At 45.3% G+C, this 21,912-nt stretch overlaps 1 protein-coding gene across 1 annotated transcript in view; it reads left to right on the top strand.

Annotated features, from left to right (window-relative positions):
- Nucleotides 1–21,912, top strand: part of TBXAS1 (thromboxane A synthase 1) — a 548,307-nt gene that overhangs the window by 515,186 nt on the left and 11,209 nt on the right. The window contains exon 12 of the mRNA XM_069628729.1: nucleotides 21,230–21,367. Coding sequence (XP_069484830.1) covers nucleotides 21,230–21,367 — 138 coding nt within the window. The remainder of the gene's footprint in view (nucleotides 1–21,229; nucleotides 21,368–21,912) is intronic.

Below are 21,912 nucleotides of genomic sequence, written 5' to 3'. Positions count from 1 at the left end.
ATGCCCGCGAACATCACTGCACAATAAGGCACATTTCTGCACCTCTTCACGACGATCACCGACCTTGCAGGTTTCTACAGCTAAATTGCCCTTATCATATGGGCACACCCTGCTTGCCTCCATCGGATCGCTATATTCCGCTTTTAGCCACTTAGAAGGCAAACCGTGGTCTTGTCCCATACACACCACAAGGTTTTACTACCTCAAAGATGGCTGCCCGACTATAGTCGGCTCATCCGACTTCGAAAAGGGCTTACAGCTCCTGATTGGCCAGCCCTCTGCCTGCCCACTGCCTCTTACCCAATCCTGCACCACCGATAGGCGACAGCCGGCCTGCGACTAAGGCTGAGATCAAGGCTGACTGAGCTGACCGAGCGTGGCGAGCGCGGTGCAAGCCGCGCCGTTTAATTTTCGCCCTTAGGACTATACTGGGTTTCCAACACGCCTCACATCCGGCTCTCTAGAAAGTCTGATCCCTTCTATATCGAGTATGTGCTTTTTCTGCCTGTCGTACAGTGAGACTTCCATGATCTTGTCTGCCTCATATTACATAAGCCCTTATACCCTGTGTGCTGCACTAAGCGGCACTGGTCTGCATTTTAGCCATGGGATAATCTGTAATTTCGAATACCTTAATCTACTATCGGGCTTGTGTCAATCGAAAATAGCCTATTTGTAATTTGAACATGCATGTGTGATTTTGAAAAAGCCTACTTGTGACTCTAATATGCTGATGTGTCCCTGATGTGTCCCTGATCTCGACTATCTGCTATTTTAACGTGCTTGTGAGATTTTAAAACAGCATACCTGCAATTTTGATGTGCTGATGAGATTTCGAATCAGCCTACTGGCAACCCTAACATACTATCTCAATGTGTCTGAGAGATCTGAATCAGCCTTCTATCCCCTTGTGTGCACCAGACTTTGCCATAACATGTATCCTCCAATCTATATTTTCTCTATTGGCACCATAAACCCTTATTTCGACGTGAATGTGACCATGTTACTTTTCTGTGCTATCTGAACTGACTAGTTGAACATATATACTTGCTAGACTAGCCTGCCCTCCGTGATACCAATTAATGTTAGACTAGCCTACTGATCCAACTGAAGGCGACTAGTGTGATCAACTGCCCCTACTAGCCTTTAACAAATGTTTGCGCCACTGACCCCCGAACTGGACTACTATACTCACTATGATTACCGCCCCCACTACACATGCTTAGAGAATTGTCCCCATGTTCAACCCTTCATTGTCACGGACTGAACGTAAAAACTTACCTGCCAAGGAGAACAAAAATATAGTCAAAGAAATCCCTGCACGGTACAAAGTAGAGATCATCTAAACTAAACAGGAAACATACGATGACAGAATCAAAAATTCCAGTTCCAGCATTCAGAAACTATTTGGAATCCTAAGGGAATTGGAATCACCTATAGCTCCGGATGACTCTCACCCGAAAGATAAAGCTTGGTGCACTGGCATCCAAAACTCCCTGGCCAATAAAATTACGACCCTCCAAAAGAAAATTGCCTCTAAGAGACTTAATATCAATGGCATTGACACAGCTCAGAACTTAGACACTACTCTCTTCACAAATACTCTACCAGCATTCAAATTTACTCAAGTCAATACAACAGAGGTCGCAAAAATCATTAACTCTCAGAAACCTTCATGATGCCAAGGTGACATTTGCCCTGCTCAAATTATAAAAGACCAGTGAATGTTCTCACCCCTTTTATCACTAGGTTAATAAATGCCTCTTTCAAATCATGTCGGGTTCCTACCAACCTAAAAGACGCATGGGTACTACTCCTGCTTAAAAAAGCTTTGCTCGACCCTACCATCCCAACCAACTATAGGCCAATAACTACAGTCCCCTTCCTTCTCAAAATCATTGATAATGCAGCCTACCTCCAAATTCAGTCCTACCTAGAGATCAACAACCTCTTTGGTCTTAAACAATCCGGATTTAGACCCCTTCATGGGACCGAAACAGCCCTTCTAGATTGGAAAACGCAAATAGACCTAATAAAAGACAACAGACAATGTGCACTACTTCTACTACTAGACCTGTCCGCTGCCTTTGATCTGGTTGACCACAATATACTTGGTGAACACCTATCATCGGCAGCAAACTTCTCCCCAGAGGCCACAACCTGGATTAAATCCTTCTTAAATGACAGAATGATGGGAGTATTCTCTCCTTCAGATGCAGCTTACCCCATCCCCATCACCTGCGGGGTGCCACAAGGCTCCTGCATCTCCTCCAACACTATATAATGTGTTTACCAAACCCTTATTCAATATCTTGGACCGTCTGGGTGTCATCTACACCAACTATGCGGATGACACCCAGATACTGATCCCACTTTATGGCAACTACAACGTTGACAACGACCGACTAAATAAAATGTATCTTGTCATTCAGGCATGAATGCCCACCCGTAGGGTGTGCCTGAATGACGAAAAGACTGAAATTCTTATATTAGGTGCCCCTATTTACCTAAAAAAACTCAACCCCAAATACATCTCGTTCAATATAGACGGCAACCTGATTACGACGACGAAGGAAACCAAAACCCTAGTCTTCCACCTTGATTCCGCCATGATCCTCAAGAAACAAACTAGCGCCACTGCGACAGCTACCGCCTATACCTGCAAACTTATTCATGCATTTAAAAACTATCTTTCTACCAGTAGCTGTATGATCTTGGCACAAGCATTAATCTTGTCCAAACTTGTTTACTGCAACACCCTCTATGCAGGAGCTAACAAACAAGTACTAAACAAACTCCAAACCCTGCAAAATAATGCACTAAGAACCGCCTTGAGCATCCCAAGAAAAGACCACATATTTGAAACAAGTCGTCACAAATGGCTTTCTATCCAGGATAGAATCTTCTTTAAACTTGTCTCCAAGTTATTCCCCGAAATATCTGATCGACAAAATTGTCCCTAAAACCTCATCTAGATCTTTGAGATCAGCCAATTCTCACTGCATTATCTTGCCCTGCTACAACCTAAAAAGAGAGAGAGGTACTAGCTTCCCGGTACAAGCAGCCTTGGCTTGTATTACTCTCCCACTGAACCTACGCACCGACCAGAACCTCCAGAGCTTCAGGTCCAACACCAAAAAATGGCTCCTCAGCAAGGACACTGCACGTACTGTTTGAGCCTATAATCTAGATTCCACCGACCCTGCCATTATGTATAGCCTTCTCACTGACAAATGTATCTATGTACACTTATTTTGTGTTAGCAACTGTTGCTCTTGACTGGTATTCGTCTGATTTAGTGTTCTTAAACGTCCTACATTGCAATATGTATTCTGTATCAATACCTATTCATATGCATGTATGTATACTAAGTTATCTTGAAAAGCGCCCAGATACCTCAGGATATGGCGCGCTGTATAAATAATAAACAAACTTCTGGGTCCCATGTCTACTTCTTCACCCTAACAGAACCCCTTTCTTTCTTGCATGCCCAGTACACATCAGCTATACACAGCTTACATGATATCAGTCTTGTTGGCGACCACTAGTCTGGAAACCATTTTTGCACAATCTGAGCTGGAAACCATTTTTGCACAATCTGAGATTGAGGTCTACTGTCATGCTTTTAGAATAGACAAGGAGATTCTTGGAAAATCTCTGTTTCCCTAAAGGAAGTCTGCCTCAATAGGAAAGGTGTGAGAGGTGATTGCTGTCATGCCTGACAGATAAAATCAGATTCAACTCAAAGTTCTATGTTTTAAGGGTTTTTTAATCACACAAACACAAGAATTAAGGGTCTAGGTCACTTATGGTCTTGTGATGAGTTTGAACGCAGTGGTAAAAGATTTTTGTATTTTGGAATATCGGATATTTCTACAAAATCACTAGTTTCACAACTGTAACTCTTTCAAAATACTGGGTTTTGTGTGGAGGATACTTCCTCCACACAAAAGTGTTACTGAATGCTGTATTACCCATGCAGTAATATCGCATGTCCCCAATGCAGCCCTATGGGACTCAAAAAATTGTGAATAACTGAAGGCTCTGCATGATACTAAGAGGCTGATTAATGGAATTTGTGCGCTGAAAACCAGGGATTTGAGCGCCATTTCAGCCCGCAAATCCCTGTTTAACAAATGGGGATTTGCGGGCAGAATGGCGCACAAATTCCTGTTTTTCGGTGCACAAATTCCATGAATCAGTCCCTAAATCATAGAGACTCTTCCTGCATGTTTATTGCATGCCAAATGCATAATGATGTCCCTAGTTGGAGTGCAATATGACATAAGCAAGTCAGACTTCTTCACAGGACTGTAGCCTTCAGTCCCTCCTTTTCTCCCATAGACTGTCTTCTTGGAGGATAAAAAGTCACCAGCAGTTTTTATGTGAACCCGTACTTCGTTCTTGGCTGTTGATGCTGCTAGCTTGGTTTTGAGGATTTTATAGGGCTGTTGTATTTCTTCTCAGTGTGAGGAAGTCATGGTATCACAAGTTAGACACTGACACATAAGAGGCAAGTTCAACAGAGATTTATTAATGTTTTCAATAGGGTTGGAAACTTACTATCTTGCCCTAACGTTATAATTGGAATAATCTCGGCATTAAATAAAAGAAACTACGTCCTAGTCAGTCTTTTAGTCCAAATAAGACTATCTAATAAACCTACACTTGCCCTGATTCTTATACATTAACTGGGTGAAGGGGTATGCAATGAAAAACGAAAATGGGAATCAAATAAAATCAACATAGCAATGTTACTGATTTATAACTCCCTTCCCCATGTTCAAATCACAGGGGGATCAAATGAGTTCTTGCTTGATGGCTGGTTTACACAGTTCACTGGTTTCGCAAACTTTGAAGTAACTTGAATACAGTTCACACAGTTCACACCACAGTATCCAGCCCTCTTGGCCTGGGTTCAATAGTTCAATCTTTGTTAGGCTTCCCTCGCCTTGGTTCAAAATAAATCTATCACAGTTTTGATACAACGATATTTTACAACTGACCCTTCAGGTTTCCCTCACCCAAGTCCAGGTCTCTCTTGACTTTGAATAAAGTAACAATATTTTTTCATAATGGACCCCTCAGGTTTCCCTCGCCAGAGTCCGGGTCTTCTCTTGAGGTTTTCAACAACTAGAAAAACTATGTCACAATGGCTTACCCGGCGTCCCTCACCTGGATCCGAGCCTCACTTGCATTGTACTTCACTCTGAAGACTTTCGATACTGCACACTTCCGTACAAGACCACTTTGTTGTGTTTCCCATAGAGTTTACACATGTTTTTGTAACATCCACGTTTTCCAGAGATCTTCGTGGTGGGCTCTCTGCGGCCCTCCTGAGTCTTACCCTACCTGGAGACCACCCCAATGTTTTCTTTCACACAGGCCCTTTTGGCTTTGGCAAAGCTTGTTTCTATCTCCTCTTTACTTTGGCAAAGCTTGTTTCTGTACAATTTTATCTTTGGGCCAAATTCGTTTCACAGTTCATAGGTAATTCACAGATATCTTCCTTTTTGCATTTTCACTACACATACCATAATACATCTCTCCATATGGTTACTAGTGGACTTCAAGCTCACAAAAAGGGTCCATATATTTCAGCCAAACTCCCGCTTCAGCCTCACCCGTGTGCCGGGTTTCCCCTCACTCAGAAACACAACGGCCATGCTGTCGGGAAAAGGCTCGCCGCCTTCAGTGCTGAGGTCAGGGTCTCACCACCTGCCCCTCTGACTCCTGGGGGCCGGCAGCCACCCAGGGGAAGCAGCACTGGCCTGGACTTGGCTTACTGCGAGCAGCTGTCCTTGCTCTGGCTCCCTGGAGACACTCCTCCCTCGCAAACGCTGAAACCCTCCAGCTACACTGGGGCAGCATTCCGGCGTCCCACTCTCCCTTGGTCAAGGTAGCAAGTTGGACTAAGAAGAGATCCCCTGCTGGACTCAGCCACACAGCCTCCCTTCTGCTCTTCCAAATGCGGCCCCGCTTTCTGCCAGAAACGCCACCTTTTATGCACTTGTGCTGCTTTAACAGGCTGCAGGTGTGAGTTTTGGGCTTTGCTGGCCTGACTTGCCTGACCCTTGTTAGTGGGACATTGGTTGTTTCTAAAGTGGGTTGCCCTTATTTGCTCTAGGTTGTTCTTATGGGTAATCATCATTACTACCAGTCGCTTCTTCTATGTCCTAGTGTTATGTGGGAATGGTGAGGGGGAGTTGGGTTTCTGATAATGAATGGGTGATGTCTTTAGCTTTCTCTTTCTCACATCAGGACTTCAGTGATGTTTATGATATAGACAGAGTGGTGTTCCTAATTTCTTCTGATAGGGAATATCAGGGTAACTGTAATGAATAGGTGGCTGTTCCGATTTCACTGACTTCCTTCGTTTTGAGGGGAAGTCAAAGGGTAAGACGGGGTCTGGATGACAATACCCCACAAAGCCTCCGGCACTTCCTCACCACTCCTTTTCCTTCCACCCCACCACTGTCACTTCCCCTTAAGGTTGTCTTCTTCTTAAAATGGAGATGCTTTGGGTTACACCACAGCACCTTCCCCACACTTACCGCCAAACTGCTTTTGTGGGTGCCAAGTCATTCTCTAGTGCTTATGGGTGTTGGCATTCTCTAGTGCCAGGCATATCCATCCCCTCCTCATTCTCCTGGCCTCCTCACATACCCTCTGTAGTACCCATCCAGTGGTTCGTCTGGTCTCTCGTGCTCGTGGAGATGTAGCCCCTCTTTTTCACAGATCACTCTACTTCGTTTGAGCAGTGTTAGCTTCGGTGGAAGACTCCTTCTTGACAAACTTCCTCAAGGTGATCCTGCCTTCCACATCTCATGCACCACTACCCTATTGATGGGTGCAGTCCCCCATGTGGAAAAGCCCCACCACACCTGTAACAGCTGTGCTTACCTATGCTCTGTTCTAACCTTCGTCCTTCTTTGCTGTCAATGTAGCAGGCAATGTGGCGTCTGCTCTGTATGTACGTCTCCGATTTCAGTGAGGACCCCCTGTATTGTTATCTTGAAGTTGGGGTTTAGTAGACCGTCTCCTGTCCGGCCTGCGTTGACCACCACAGTGGTCCCGTTCCTAGATACTCACTGTGTGTCACTTGGCGGAAGTGGCCATGTGTAGTTCTTTCCTTATTGGTGTCAATGCACTTGCTCTGCAGGCTGGCTGCTAGGAGTGCTGGGTCCTTGGCCCCTCCGTTACTTATCAATTGTGTACTGTGCGCATCCTGCTGTGCTGCCAGGAGGAAGCTGCAGGGGTCCTTCTCCTGCCAGGCCACTGTGGCCCTAGCGCTCGCATGTGGTGGCCGGTACGGAGAGGAGCGGGTTACAATTGTGCAGCTGCGAGGTGACGGACTGCCACTGCTTGCCCATCCTGGTGTTGATGTTGCGGGTTATTGTCGCCCAGCGGAGCACCATGGAGCAGACGGTTAGTCTACTATTTTCGGGGACGGTGGATCACTGTCAGCTCAGTGGCAGCAGACTGTCATGATGAAGTTAAACAGCAGATTTCCGTGGACCGGGATGACTTCCTTAGCTGTTTGTGACGGCGAATTACCGTGCTATCAGTGGTGGCAGACTGCTGTTTAATTGTATGTTGGAAGATTGCCGTGGAACGGGTGGAATACCCTTATTTCAGTGTTCTCTCTTGATCAGTGGACTGCCTCCGCTTCATGTGACGGCGTATTACTGTGATGTCATCGGCAGAGGATTTCCGTAAAGCGGGAATAGAGTGGGGAGCGCCAGACAAACTCCCTCTTCGGGAAGCACAAGTCCCGATCCTCCTCATCGCCAGTTGTTCTGGGTGTAACCTGCACCTCATAAACGCCCACCTCCTCATTCATTCACAGACGACGGGAGCCCAACTGGAGTTGACCTTAACTTTTTTCTCCTCTACCCCATTTCCTTCCCTCGCCCGTCCTTTTCCTTTGCCCCCACTGTTATGTACCTCTTTCATACCTTGAATAATACCCAAGACGGTTTACACATCCGTCCTTCTTTATTAATCCATATTAACTGCCTGCCTTTCTCTCCTTTTCCTTCCATTCCCATTCCAGTTCTATTCTCACTGCATTCCACATTCTATAAGCCACAACATCCCCCCCTTGCTTATCATGTAAGTTCACCCTCTATATGTCCAGCAGGATCACCTCTACATCTGCTCAATCAGACGTAAAGGGCTGCCCCTCGAGCTCCCTCACCAATCAAACAAGGTGAAGAATGTCCAGAGTCTTTGGGTGACATGAGATCAACAGGTTCTTCAATTCCCCGCTCCTCGTGCAATTCTTCATTCCGTCTCTCCTCATATACTTCTCCCCCAATTGAATCATCTTAAAACATTGAATGAAAGAAACGAGGCATCCCCAGTCACTTCACTACCATCTCTCCTGGCATTGACCACAGGCTTTTTAGTATCCACCCCAATTAGGGGCTCTGACTCATCACTAGGGTCCATCTTCCTTCGCTGCCTATGCCCCACTAGCAAACTCTCATCTCCTGGCATCTGATGTTCTTCATGTTCAACTCTCCTCTTGCGAGTTGTCCAAACTTTGTCCCTCTTTCTCACTTCCCTTTCATTTTCACCACTCCCTTCTCCATTTATGCAGTTATAACCTTTATGCCCTGGGCTGTGGTCCTTCAGCTGATATTTGACCATTCTTTCAAAGGGAGCACATCCCGTCACCTTATGGGGAATCTCTCGATGACTTATTAGGATTTGTGAGTTGTCCTGCAGCTCTTCCCGAGACAGCCACCTTCTCCTAATCATTAGTCCTTGATCCGGTGTGGCCACATTATTCTGTTCATTTTGACTTCTCACCTGACTCTACATCCCTTCGGCTCACTTCCCCTAGCTCAGAATGTCTCACCACTATGCATTGTCTCCCATTCATTATTGACTGGGCATTAGATCCACAGGTTGACAATAAAGCTGCTCTCTCTTTGCACATGGCCCAAAAGTGACCTCTCTGACCACATGCCACACATATACGACCAATAGCTGGACACCAACCTTTGTGCGGAAATCTAGATCCACATCTATAACACGATCTTCTCAATCTACTTTTGTCGATACCATTCCATGTGCCTTGACAGAGTAGCATGTTTGAGTGTTGGAACTGTTTCTGTACATTACTTCTGATGCCATCTAGTGTCTCTTGCTCCCCTCTGTTTCCCATATTATCCACTTGTTTCTCAATTCTCTCATACATTCTTGCTAGTTCCAGAATATCTTTCAATGGGAGGGGCACTCTTAGAAGATGTCTCCGAAACTCCACCGATGTGCAGCTCTCAATTATTCTCAACCTTATTGCTTCTTCATCAAATTTTGCAAACTCACAATACATTGCCTTTTCCTGCAGCCGCAACACAAATTGTGCAATTGTCTCCTGTGGCCCCTGTATGCACTGGTTAAATGCATACCTTTCATAGGGCCTCATCACGACTTGGGCGGTAACGGTAACGCTATTGGCGGGGGCGGTATTCTCCCCACCGCCTAACTCCCCGGCGCTAATAGCGCCTGATCACGAATTCGGCGGTAATGTAATTCACCATTCCCCACTGAGCCCATTCGGGAATTCCCCATTCCCCATTGGGCTCAATGGGGAATCTTTGTGCTAATACCGCCGGCGGATTTCCCGCCGGCAGTAATAGCGCGAATTATCGGTGAATCTCCCCCCAGCTCAGAGCTGGGGCGAAATCTGCCAAAGCCCTGATTCGGCGGACCCTTAAATCCGGTGGTAATAGCGCTACCGCCGGATTTGAGGGTTACCGCCAAAGTCGTGATGAGGCCCACAGTGTCTGTTCGGAGCAACTATTAACCGTTCACTTATAGCGACAATAAGGGCTTGATATGATGTTTTCTCTTCAGTCGTTGTTAATGCCCTTATGACACTCTTAATTTCTCGCCCTACCAGATTCATAAATATGTCCAACGTATTTGGAAGGTTCTCATTTCCTACTGCTCTTAGAAATGTTTCAAATTCATCCACCCATTCTTGCCAGCGCCTTCCTTGAGTATCATGCGGATCAAGATCAAATGAAGCTGGACGGTGCAGATAATTCACTACATTTGTGGATATAGGGATTCCTTCCATGTCTTGAGCTGGGTTAAGATCTCCATTTATGTTGCCAGACAACATTTTGAATTGTCAACTTGTCTTCACCTTGGTGTTTTGGTGTTTTGTGTTTACACAGTTAGCTGTTTCAGTGCAGGGCAGGGTAACAGTTGTGTTGTGCAAATACAGGTGCAGCAACTTTTCTGCGTCACTCTTTTATGATGCACCTGCTGCACTTGCATTTTTCTTTTCCATTATACTACGGAGGGAAAAAAAACAGTCTATTTTCTACTGCTGTCACATTGGCTGATGCAAAGCCCTTATCTTTCCTCTTTATGTACTTTTCATTCCGTGAAGCTTGCTTGTAACCTGTGAAGTCTCTCTTTGATGATTAACTTTCTTTATCCTTCATGGGTTTTGTGAGTCATACAGATGTCGAGCTGTCAAATGACTGCCACCTTTCACCATTAGTATAATGTGCACTTTTAGAAGGTTACGCCGCAATACTGAAAGTCACTTTTGATTGTATGTGTTCATTTGTTGTTTCAAAAGCAGTTATTTTACTCTTAAGGTTGTATTACTCATATCATATAGGCAAGACTATTCATTTGTATTTCGTGTCTAAACTTTGTTTATTTATACCTTCGCCAGCTTTGCCCTTGTGCCGGCTCTAATTTCTCTTGCACTCAATGCTGGATGCACTCGCAGCCGTATCCTCAACATTTCGTTTTCTCACTGTCACATTGTTGCTATGGCAATGATTCATTGTATGTAACATTGTCACTTTAGCCAAAATGGCCGCACGTTTTACACGCACGAGGGTCCCTTTCTTTAATGTTTTCTTTCTTGCGCACTACATCACACGCTCCTGCTCCCGCAACCTCATTCCTAGAATTTCAGGGCTCAGCACTCTGGTAAATGGTGCGCCATTGTTTAAAAAAAAAATCTTTGTATATGGCAGCTATTTAAAAAATGCATTCCACTTATCACTGTCAATCCTTACTCACAATTACCATAGAACTGTTATAAAATGTTCTGCGCACCTTACCGCTTTTGTCATAGTTGCCACTTGCACCTCCTCCTCAGGTCATTTACGTATTTGTTTTCCAGTTTTGTGCTTTTAACTTCTTTCTTCAGTTATGCTACAGCAGCAGCTTTGTCTGGTTTTCCAAAAGATTAACTTGTTGCTTTTATAATGTCCAAGGTCCTGTCTGGAACAATGGTTCTCTTTTCCAAAGCAGACTATTGTGCCACTATTCAAGAGGGACTATCTTCTGAGGGAATCACTCCTTTCCCCAGGTGGCGGTCCCCTCTCAAAAGGCACCACACAAGGTCTTGGATTGTAAAGTCTCAGCTCACAAATAGAGCCAATGTCCACTTGAGACCTTGATGTCAAGAGGATGACTCCCTCTCCTTGATCCTACTCGTCTTCTTGCAATGTTCCCAATACCAGGGGGAATTACTCCCTTCCCCTGGGTCTTTCTCCGTTTTCTCAGAACGTCAAGAGAATGACTTCCTTCCCTTGGCTTTCACAGGCTTTTCTTTGCAGTTCAACAAAGGTTGGGGAAATGTCTCCCTTCCCCTGGCCTTTCTTGGCGGTTCAACTAACAGCCCTGGTTTACTCTCCTGCCAGGGACTGTCTTGGGTCCCAGACCCCTTTATAGCGTTCTCTCACATGTGGGTCCCAGACCCCTTTGTGATTCTTCCTTGGGTCCCAGACCCCTTTGGTTTGGCTTCTCTTGTTTGGTCCCAGACCCTTTTGCTTGGATCCCAGACAATTCTGCTTTGGTTTCTCGTGTTCGGATCCCAGACCCCTTTATGATTGTCTCTTGGGGCCCAGACCCCTTTGCAGAGCATTCTTCTGCCCCCTTTGAGGTCCCTGAACAGTTCCCCTACCTTTTATGTGGGCTCTGGGTTGTTTCCCTGTGTGTCTGGCTTCTCTGCGCCTTCGGAGGGCTTTCTGATTCTGCTTTCTACTGGCCCGCTGCAGTGAGCGACTTCCCAGCACTTCCTGCTGTTTTTGCTGCACAGGCGTACTTGTAATGAGGCCCTCAGTCTCATGACCATTGGGCAAGCCATCTATTGAGGAACAATTCTCCTGCCTTATCTTCTCAGTTTGACCAATCCCAAATGGCAAGGGGTCATCAAGGATTCTGGAGGGGACTTTGGGCCTTTGGCTGGTGAAGCATCTGGGAGCCTGGGGGATCCTCATTGTACTACCTCTTGGGCCTGCATCATAGTATAGCAGGTGGCTCCTGGCCCTCAAGGTCACCCTACTCTCATCACCAAGCCAACAACCGAGCACTCTTCTTTGTGATCAGAGAGGGCGATGGAGAGCCCTTTACTGGTGCTATGGGGCAGAGGGTCGAACAGTGCTGGTGTTGTGGGGCAGCAGGTCCTGTCCTGGTGTTGTTGGGCACAAGGTTGAATAGTGAGAGGTATTAAGTTACATCCTTTAGTGTGACAGGAGGAAGAGTAAGGTGATGTGGACTGGCATGTCATGTAACAACCAAGTGCCTTCTTATCGCTTGTAGTGTTCGGCACATAGTCATTTGTCAGGTTTTGAGACACGTGATTGACCTTCACATTTATAAGAAGAGTTTCTCCATGTATCCGGCAGTGTCCCCAAGGGGGTAAGGAATGAGAGTTTAGAACGATGTGAGAGACCCAACCTCTGGGGTCACATGTATGCACTGGACTTATGGAAGTGTTTCGGCTAGGCCATTTCTTTGCTCTGACCATAAAGATTTGATCTTGTACAGGGCCAATGCACAATACGCCACAGGAATACGGAGGAGGCAGCCTCGTGCCGGTCTGCCACATTTTAGGCCATATCAGGACTCCAAGCCAGCATTTGCCTTCACAATGGCGACTCCTTCCTTTAAAGAAACACAGGTCACATAACGAGGAGGACTGCAGCGTAAATCCATTGATTCATTCCCATGTTAGCTGCAGAAGAAGGGTAACTCACTTTCCACCTAAGCGATGTTTCAGTCCCTATGAGGTTGCAACGTTGTCACGTGTCCCGTGTAGTAATCACCCCAGCCAGCCTAAACTCTGAAGCTAAGGGGGGGAAGCCCACGTCTCCCAAGTTGAGAGTAAGTTGTAGAGCTCTGGTATGCGACACTGAAGCTATCAGACGCGGAATTAGAACTCGGAGAACGTCTTCTCTCGTTGTGGTACAGTACTGATTGTGCTCTCAGTACAACTAGACTCTATTACGTGGGTTTAGAAGTGTATCCCCGTCTCACCTCATTTGTCACAGTTGCAGTTCTATTAACAAACCTTTCTGATTGTAGCAGCATCCTGTTAACCAACCAACCTGGCTCTGGCTGCTTTTACACGAGCTCTGCAACGATCCACAATGTTGCACCGAATGCAAATAATGGTTGAGGGAGGAGAGATGGAAAGGCTGCATGCAGAGAGGCCTAATATGCATTGCATGACACAGTGCTACCTATTCATATCGCATCTATAATAGTTGAGGGAGGAGAGATGGACAGGCTGCATGCAGAGAGGCCTAATATGCATTGCATAACACAGTGCTACCTATTCATATCGCATCTATAATAGTTGTGGGGGGAGAGATGGACAGGCTTCATGCAGAGAGGCATGAAATGCATTGCATAACAGTGCTACCTATTCATATCGCATCTATAATAGTTGAGGGAGGAGAGATGGACAGGCTGCATGCAGAGAGGCATAATATGCATTGCATGACACAGTGCTACCTATTCATATCGCATCTATAATAGTTGTGGGGGGGAGAGATGGACAGGCTTCATGCAGAGAGGCATGAAATGCATTGCATAACAGTGCTACCTATTCATATCGCATCTATAATAGTTGAGGGAGGAGAGATGGACAGGCTGCATGCAGAGAGGCATAATATGCATTGCATAACAGTGCTACCTATTCATATCGCACCTATAATAGTTGAGGGAGGAGAGATGGAAAGGCTGTATGCAGAGAGGCATAATATGCATTGCATGACACAGTGCTACCTATTCATATCGCACCTATAATAGTTGAGGGAGGAGAGATGGAAAGGCTGCATGCAGAGAGGCATAATATGCATTGCATAACACAGTGCTAGCTATTCATATCGCATCTATAATAGTTGTGGGGGGAGAGATGGACAGGCTGCACGCAGAGAGGCATAATATGCATTGCAGAACAGTGCTACCTATTCATATCGCATCTATAATAGTTGAGGGAGGAGAGATGGACAGGCTTCATGCAGAGAGGCATAATATGCATTGCATAACACAGTGCTACCTATTCATATCGCATCTATAATAGTTGAGGGAGGAGAGATGGACAGGCTGCATGCAGAGAGGCATAATATGCATTGCATAACAGTGCTACCTATTCATATCGCATCTATAATAGTTGAGGGAGGAGAGATGGAAAGGCTGCATGCAGAGAGGCATAATATGCATTGCATAACAGTGCTACCTATTCATATCGCATCTATAATAGTTGAGGGAGGAGATGGAAAGGCTGTATGCAGAGAGGCATAATATGCATTGCATAACACAGTGCTACCTATTCATATCGCATCTATAATAGTTGAGGGAGGAGAGATGGACAGGCTTCATGCAGAGAGGCATAATATGCATTGCATAACACAGTGCTACCTATTCATATCGCAGCTATAATAGTTGAGGGAGGAGAGATGGACAGGCTGCATGCAGAGAGGCATAATATGCATTGCATAACAGTGCTACCTATTCATATCGCATCTATAATAGTTGAGGGAGGAGAGATGGACAGGCTGCATGCAGAGAGGCATAATATGCATTGCATAACACAGTGCTACCTATTCATATCGCATCTATAATAGTTGAGGGAGGAGAGATGGACAGGCTGCATGCAGAGAGGCATAATATGCATTGCATAACACAGTGCTAGCTATTCATATCGCATCTATAATAGTTGAGGGAGGAGAGATGGACAGGCTTCATGCAGAGAGGCATGAAATGCATTGCATAACAGTGCTACCTATTCATATCGCATCTATAATAGTTGAGGGAGGAGAGATGGACAGGCTGCATGCAGAGAGGCCTAATATGCATTGCATGACACAGTGCTACCTATTCATATCGCATCTATAATAGTTGTGGGGGGAGGGATGGACAGGCTTCATGCAGAGAGGCATGAAATGCATTGCATAACACAGTGCTACCTATTCATATCACATCTATAATAGTTGAGGGAGGAGATGGAAAGGCTGCATGCAGAGAGGCATAATATGCATTGCATAACAAAGTGCTACCTATTCATATCGCATCTATAATAGTTGAGGGAGGAGAGATGGACAGGCTGCATGCAGAGAGGCCTAATATGCATTGCATAACACAGTGCTAGCTATTCATATCGCATCTATAATAGTTGTGGGAGGAGAGATGGACAGGCTGCATGCAGAGAGGCATAATATGCATTGCAGAACAGTGCTACCTATTCATATTGCATCTATAATAGTTGAGGGAGGAGATGGAAAGGCTGTATGCAGAGAGGCATAATATGCATTGCATAACACAGTGCTACCTATTCATATCGCATCTATAATAGTTGAGGGAGGAGAGATGGACAGGCTGCATGCAGAGAGGCATAATATGCATTGCATAACACAGTGCTAGCTATTCATATCGCATCTATAATAGTTGAGGGAGGAGAGATGGACAGGCTGCATGCAGAGAGGCATAATATGCATTGCATAACACAGTGCTAGCTATTCATATCGCATCTATAATAGTTGAGGGAGGAGATGGAAAGGCTGTATGCAGAGAGGCATAATATGCATTGCATAACACAGTGCTACCTATTCATATCGCATCTATAATAGTTGAGGGAGGAGAGATGGAAAGGCTGCATGCAGAGAGGCATAATATGCATTGCATAACACAGTGCTAGCTATTCATATCGCATCTATAATAGTTGAGGGAGGAGAGATGGACAGGCTTCATGCAGAGAGGCATAATATGCATTGCATAACAGTGCTACCTATTCATATTGCATCTATAATAGTTGAGGGAGGAGAGATGGACAGGCTGCATGCAGAGAGGCATAATATGCATTGCATAACAGTGCTACCTATTCATATTGCATCTATAATAGTTGAGGGAGGAGAGATGGACAGGCTGCATGCAGAGAGGCATAATATGCATTGCATAACACAGTGCTACCTATTCATATCGCATCTATAATAGTTGAGGGAGGAGAGATGGACAGGCTGCATGCAGAGAGGCATAATATGCATTGCATAACAGTGCTACCTATTCATATCGCATCTATAATAGTTGAGGGAGGAGAGATGGACAGGCTGCATGCAGAGAGGCATAATATGCATTGCATAACACAGTGCTACCTATTCATATCGCATCTATAATAGTTGAGGGAGGAGAGATGGACAGGCTTCATGCAGAGAGGCATGAAATGCATTGCATGACACAGTGCTACCTATTCATATCGCATCTATAATAGTTGAAGGAGGAGAGATGGACAGGCTGCATGCAGAGAGGCATAATATGCATTGCATAACAGTGCTACCTATTCATATCGCACCTATAATAGTTGAGGGAGGAGAGATGGACAGGCTGCATGCAGAGAGGCATAATATGCATTGCATAACAGTGCTACCTATTCATATTGCATCTATAATAGTTGAGGGAGGAGAGATGGACAGGCTGCATGCAGAGAGGCATAATATGCATTGCATAACAGTGCTACCTATTCATATCGCATCTATAATAGTTGAGGGAGGAGAGATGGACAGGCTGCATGCAGAGAGGCATAATATGCATTGCATAACAGTGCTACCTATTCATATTGCATCTATAATAGTTGAGGGAGGAGAGATGGACAGGCTGCATGCAGAGAGGCATAATATGCATTGCATAACAGTGCTACCTATTCATATCGCATCTCACTGTGCCAACGTTTCAAAGTAAAAAATTACCATGTTGTAGAAAAGGAATGGTGCATTTACACATTATAAAAAACCCTCATACAATCTTTCTAAAATAAGCACAATATTCCAATATCACATAGAATGTCTGAGTGTCTGGGGTGGGCAGGAAGTGAGGGAGGTGCCCGAAACTCCCTGTGCTTAGTCTCCTCGGCGACCCAAATGCACTCTGGTGTGATTGGCTAGCTGACTGTCTGGCAAGGACAGCCACCCTGCTGGGTGAGTGGCAGCTAGGCTGGAATGAATGGGAGAAAACTTTTTAAAAGGTGAGTCTCCAGGACTTGAAGGCAGAGTCGACCACTGGAGCGAAAGAACTGAAGGCGAGCCTGAAGAGGACGGCTGCTGCAACCACTGGACCCATGGTTTGCCCAGTGAAGCCCTGCTGCAACCTCAAATTGCCAGATCTCCAATCGACAGAGAAGCTCCTTCAAGGATGGCTTCTCCCTTTGAGTTGGTGGGACCAATCAACTCAGCAAACGCCTGGATACCATTCTCGGAGCTGGTTAAGGTTAACCAGGGGGAAGGCCACCAGTTTGTGTTTGGAAGCCACAGCTACTTGAGCTGAAGTGACACCATTTTGTTTGCTCAGACGACAATCCTGTGCAGTGCAGGAGTCCCCCGACGTCTTCACTCTTGTCCCCAGGACTGAGGCTCAGGAACAGCGAGACCTGCAGGACCTGCCAGGAACCAATGTCTTCAGCAGCATCTTTTTGCTCCACTTTAAGGTACTGTGTCATACGGTTGAGAGATCCAAACTCTTGCGGTGGAAGTTCGTGAAACTTTCCCAACTCGCAGGCCTAATCAGCTTGTGACCTAGCATATTTTTCTTTATCGTCAAAACTACTTCTAAAAACATTTACAAAGACTTCTCCATTTGTACCAGAACTGTGCTGTCCTATCCAAGAACACTAGACTATTGACTTTGGCCTGGTCTATTGAATTGAACTGATCCTCCTGGCACATTGAACCTTCACATGATCTAAAATAAGTGTTTTCTAACCCTTTGTACAAACCTATGCTTTTTATTCCAATTGAAAAGTACTGACGTGCTATTTGGCTCCTTTTCAGGGGAGCGCAAACTGTCTTTATAACTTAGTTTGTTACTGTGTAGTATATTGGTGTTTAATATTGAGTTGATTTCTATTAGTGAAATGTTTCTAAATGACTGTGTAAATAAATGTTTAAGTCTTTTTTACCAAGAATCCTTGAGTGTAAGTGTCTACTTGAACCACTGTGATTGTGATACTTCTGTGTAACTTCTTCTACTGCTCACATTCCCTCTTGAGATAAGCCTGGCTGCTCAGCTCGCTACCAAAAGTGTGTAGTACAGACTTATACCAAGGTTGGTTTTTGCTTACACCCGTAGTCTTAATTGGGTGTGTTGTTCATAGAGGGTAGTGCCTGCAATTCTGCCTAACACAACCTAAACCAAAATCTTAGATTCAATAAAACAAGTAATGTTAGCCAATACATCATCTTCATTCATAATGCAAAGCGCAAATCACTGCATCAATACAAAATAGAAGAATAAGAACATTAAGAAAGACCAAAGTTTGAGCATCATTATTCAGTGCAAGCCGTCCCATAGCGCCTAAAGGTGCATGTTACTACATACACCCCATGACCACCTGACAGGATCTCAGCATAACCGCGAGTTAGCCAGCTCACTGTGTGAGGACTGTCATGGCCTACATATAGGGTCGTTTTGGAAAGTCCCTTACAACCAAAACTGCTCCTCGTGTGGTAGGCAGGACCCCAGCTTCCAATTCTAAACTGTGTGACATGGACGTTAGTTCCTTCCCCCACATGTGTGATATAGGTGTACTGTTTGAGAAACACTTTCCCCTTGAGTAAGTGCCTAAATATCAGATCTTTGCAAGGTGCTCTGAGAGCGTGCCATCATTTTATCAGCTCTGCTCTTAGTAACGAGTGACTTCATCAGTCCCAAGCGGGACACTGCAATATCTATGTGTGGTTTAAGTCAAGGCCTCATTGCTTTCGCTCTGCCTCCTAGGCAGGCGGGACGCTGCAATATTTATGTGTGGGCCAAGTCAAGGCCTCATTGCTTTCGCTCTGCCTCCTAGGCAGGCGGGACACTGCAATATTTATGTGTGGGCCAAGTCAAGGCCTCATTGCTTTCGCTCTGCCTCCTAGGCAAGCGGGACACTGCAATATCTATGTGTGGTTTAAGTCAAGGCCTCATTGTTTTCGCCATGCCTCCTAGGCAGGCAGGACACTGTAATATCTATGTATGGCCCGAGTCAAGGCCTCACTGTTTTCGCCCTGCCTCCTAGACAGGCGGGACACTGCAACATCTATGTGTGGCCCGAGTCAAGGCCTCATTGTTTTCGCTCTGCCTCCTAAACAGGCGGGACACTGCAACATCTATGTGTGGCCCGAGTCAAGGCCTCATTGTTTTCGCTCTGCCTCCTAAACAGGCGGGACACTGCAACATCTATGTGTGGCCCGAGTCAAGGCCTCATTGTTTTCGCTCTGCCTCCTAAACAGGCGGGACACTGCAACATCTATGTGTGGCCCGAGTCAAGGCCTCATTGTTTATCTCTCTGCCTCCTAGGCAAGCGGGACACTGCAATATCTATGTAGTCAGGCGGGACACTGCAATATCTATGTAGTCAGGCGGGACACTGCAATATCTATGTAGTCAGGCGGGACACTGCAATATCTATGTAGTCAGGCGGGACACTGCAATATCTATGTAGTCAGGCGGGACAAGGAAGGAAGGAAGGAAGGAAGGAAGGAAGGAAGGAAGGAAGGAAGGAAGGAAGGAAGGAAGGAAGGAAGGAAGGAAGGAAGGAAGGAAGGAAGGAAGGAAGGAAGGAAGGAAGGAAGGAAGGAAGGAAGGAAGGAAGGAAGGAAGGAAGGAAGGAAGGAAGGAAGGAAGGAAGGAAGGAAGGAAGGAAGGAAGGAAGCTCCCCACCCCCCACCCCTAAATGTGAGTGAAGTGGGTTCTAGACTTTATGCAACATAATAATGTGGGATGTGAGAAGGGGAACAGCAAAGGGCCCAGGTGCGGTTTAGGAATCTTTTGCTTTTTTATTTTGTTTTTACAAATACATTGTTACCATTATGAAGCAGTAATTTGTAGCTTCTGTTTGGCTTTTATTACCCTCGCTAATTATTGCAACTAAATATACATTTCAAATAAAATGTATTTCTATCAGATAATGCACCCCTCTGAATATGAAACATGATGCCTTTTTAAATAAATAAAAAGTGCATTTAAACATGGAATTATGAGTTCACAAATGAAAGATGAAATATAAAGATGGCCATACACCCTAAATGCAAGAATGATATTAACTATCTAGAAGGGTTTATGCCTCTTTTACCAACCAAAAATGTAAAGTTTCTTAGTAATAGTGTAATTAATGCAGTTGTTTCAACTATTCTCCTTTTACAGCGTTTGTATTGAATGCTGGTAGAATGTTCGCCATTTCAGTACACGATTAGAACCAAGGAGCGTTACAGTGGAGGGCGCGCAATTTCAGTGGCAGTGAAGTGTGCTGTAATCCAGAGCATTGCAGCTGCCACTGACCAGCAGGAGCTTGGCTATGGAGAATAGTCGGGCTGCCTCTGTAACCCAATTCACTGTTATACAGAGAATTTCAGCTGCAACCAGACGAGGAATGGCCCTTTCTGCCATTGACCAGCAGGAGCTTGGCAATAGAGAATAGATGGGCTGCCTCTGTTCCCCAATTCACTGTTATACAGAGAATTTCAGCTGCAACCAGACGAGGAATGGCCCTTTCTGCCATTGACCAGCAGGAGCTTGGCAATAGAGAATAGATAGGTTGGCTCTGTTCCCCAATTCACTGTAATCCAGAGCATTGCAGCTGCAACCAGACGAGGAGTGGCCCTTTCTACCACTGACCAGCAGGAGCTTGGCAATAGAGAATAGATGGGCTGCCTCTGTTCCCCAATTCACTGTAATCCAGAGCATTGCAGCCGCAACCAGACGAGGAGTGGCCCTTTCTACCACTGACCAGCAGGAGCTTGGCAATAGAGAATAGATAGGTTGGCTCTGTTCCCCAATTCACTGTAATCCAGAGCATTGCAGCTGCAACCAGACGAGGAGCGGCCCTTTCTACCACTGACCAGTGTGAGCGTGGCAATAGAGAATAGATAGGTTGGCTCTGTTGACCAATTCACCATCTTGATCAGCCCATATTTCTTGTCTATTGCAGATTTGCCCGGGAGGCCTCTAAAGATTGCACTGTCGCAGGCCAGCACATCCCAGCTGGGGCCGTCGTAGAAATCCCAGTTGGATATATCCAGAACAACCCACAGTACTGGCCGGCACCAGAGAAATTTGACCCTGAGCGGTAAAGTGAAAATTCTTACATGTATTCAGCTATTGTATAAACACATACACATTATCCAGAAGAATCTCTTCACTACATTAAATAAGCTATGAATGAAAACCGGTCTGTCCTGCATGGATTTGGAATCACGTTTTGAGAAAAGACTATATTGTGATCTAATCTTGCTCGGAAGTCTTTTGTTGGTACTTACTGCACTGCTGTTGTTTGGAAGCTCCCACTGCTGACTGAGAGATATATAGCCTGCAGTTAGGCCATGTTACCAAAATAGTATGTATAATATTCTGTTTTACCTGTTCAACCTTTATGAAAGAAATATAACTGAACAAGTTTAGGTGCAAGTTTTAGCCTAGAACATAAAACCGTGTCCTCTCCCTTGTATTTCTTCTGGCCAGAACAAGCCTTTGGTTGACTGTGAGTGTGACTATTTAAACCCATGGGTTGGTGGGGAGCTCAAAGGTATTTGTAAGGGGAGAAGTATGGATGCCTATCTCCAGAGCAGGTACTTGCCCTCGTTCTATAGGAATTGGTACAAGGAATAGGGATGA

The sequence above is a fragment of the Ambystoma mexicanum genome, chromosome 12, assembly GCF_040938575.1.
Source record: "Ambystoma mexicanum isolate Mex_15411 chromosome 12, UKY_AmexF1_1, whole genome shotgun sequence".
Taxonomy (NCBI): Eukaryota; Metazoa; Chordata; class Amphibia; order Caudata; family Ambystomatidae; genus Ambystoma; species Ambystoma mexicanum.
The sequence above is the reverse complement of the archived record's forward strand: the minus strand, read 5'-3'. Positions and strand labels throughout refer to the sequence as shown.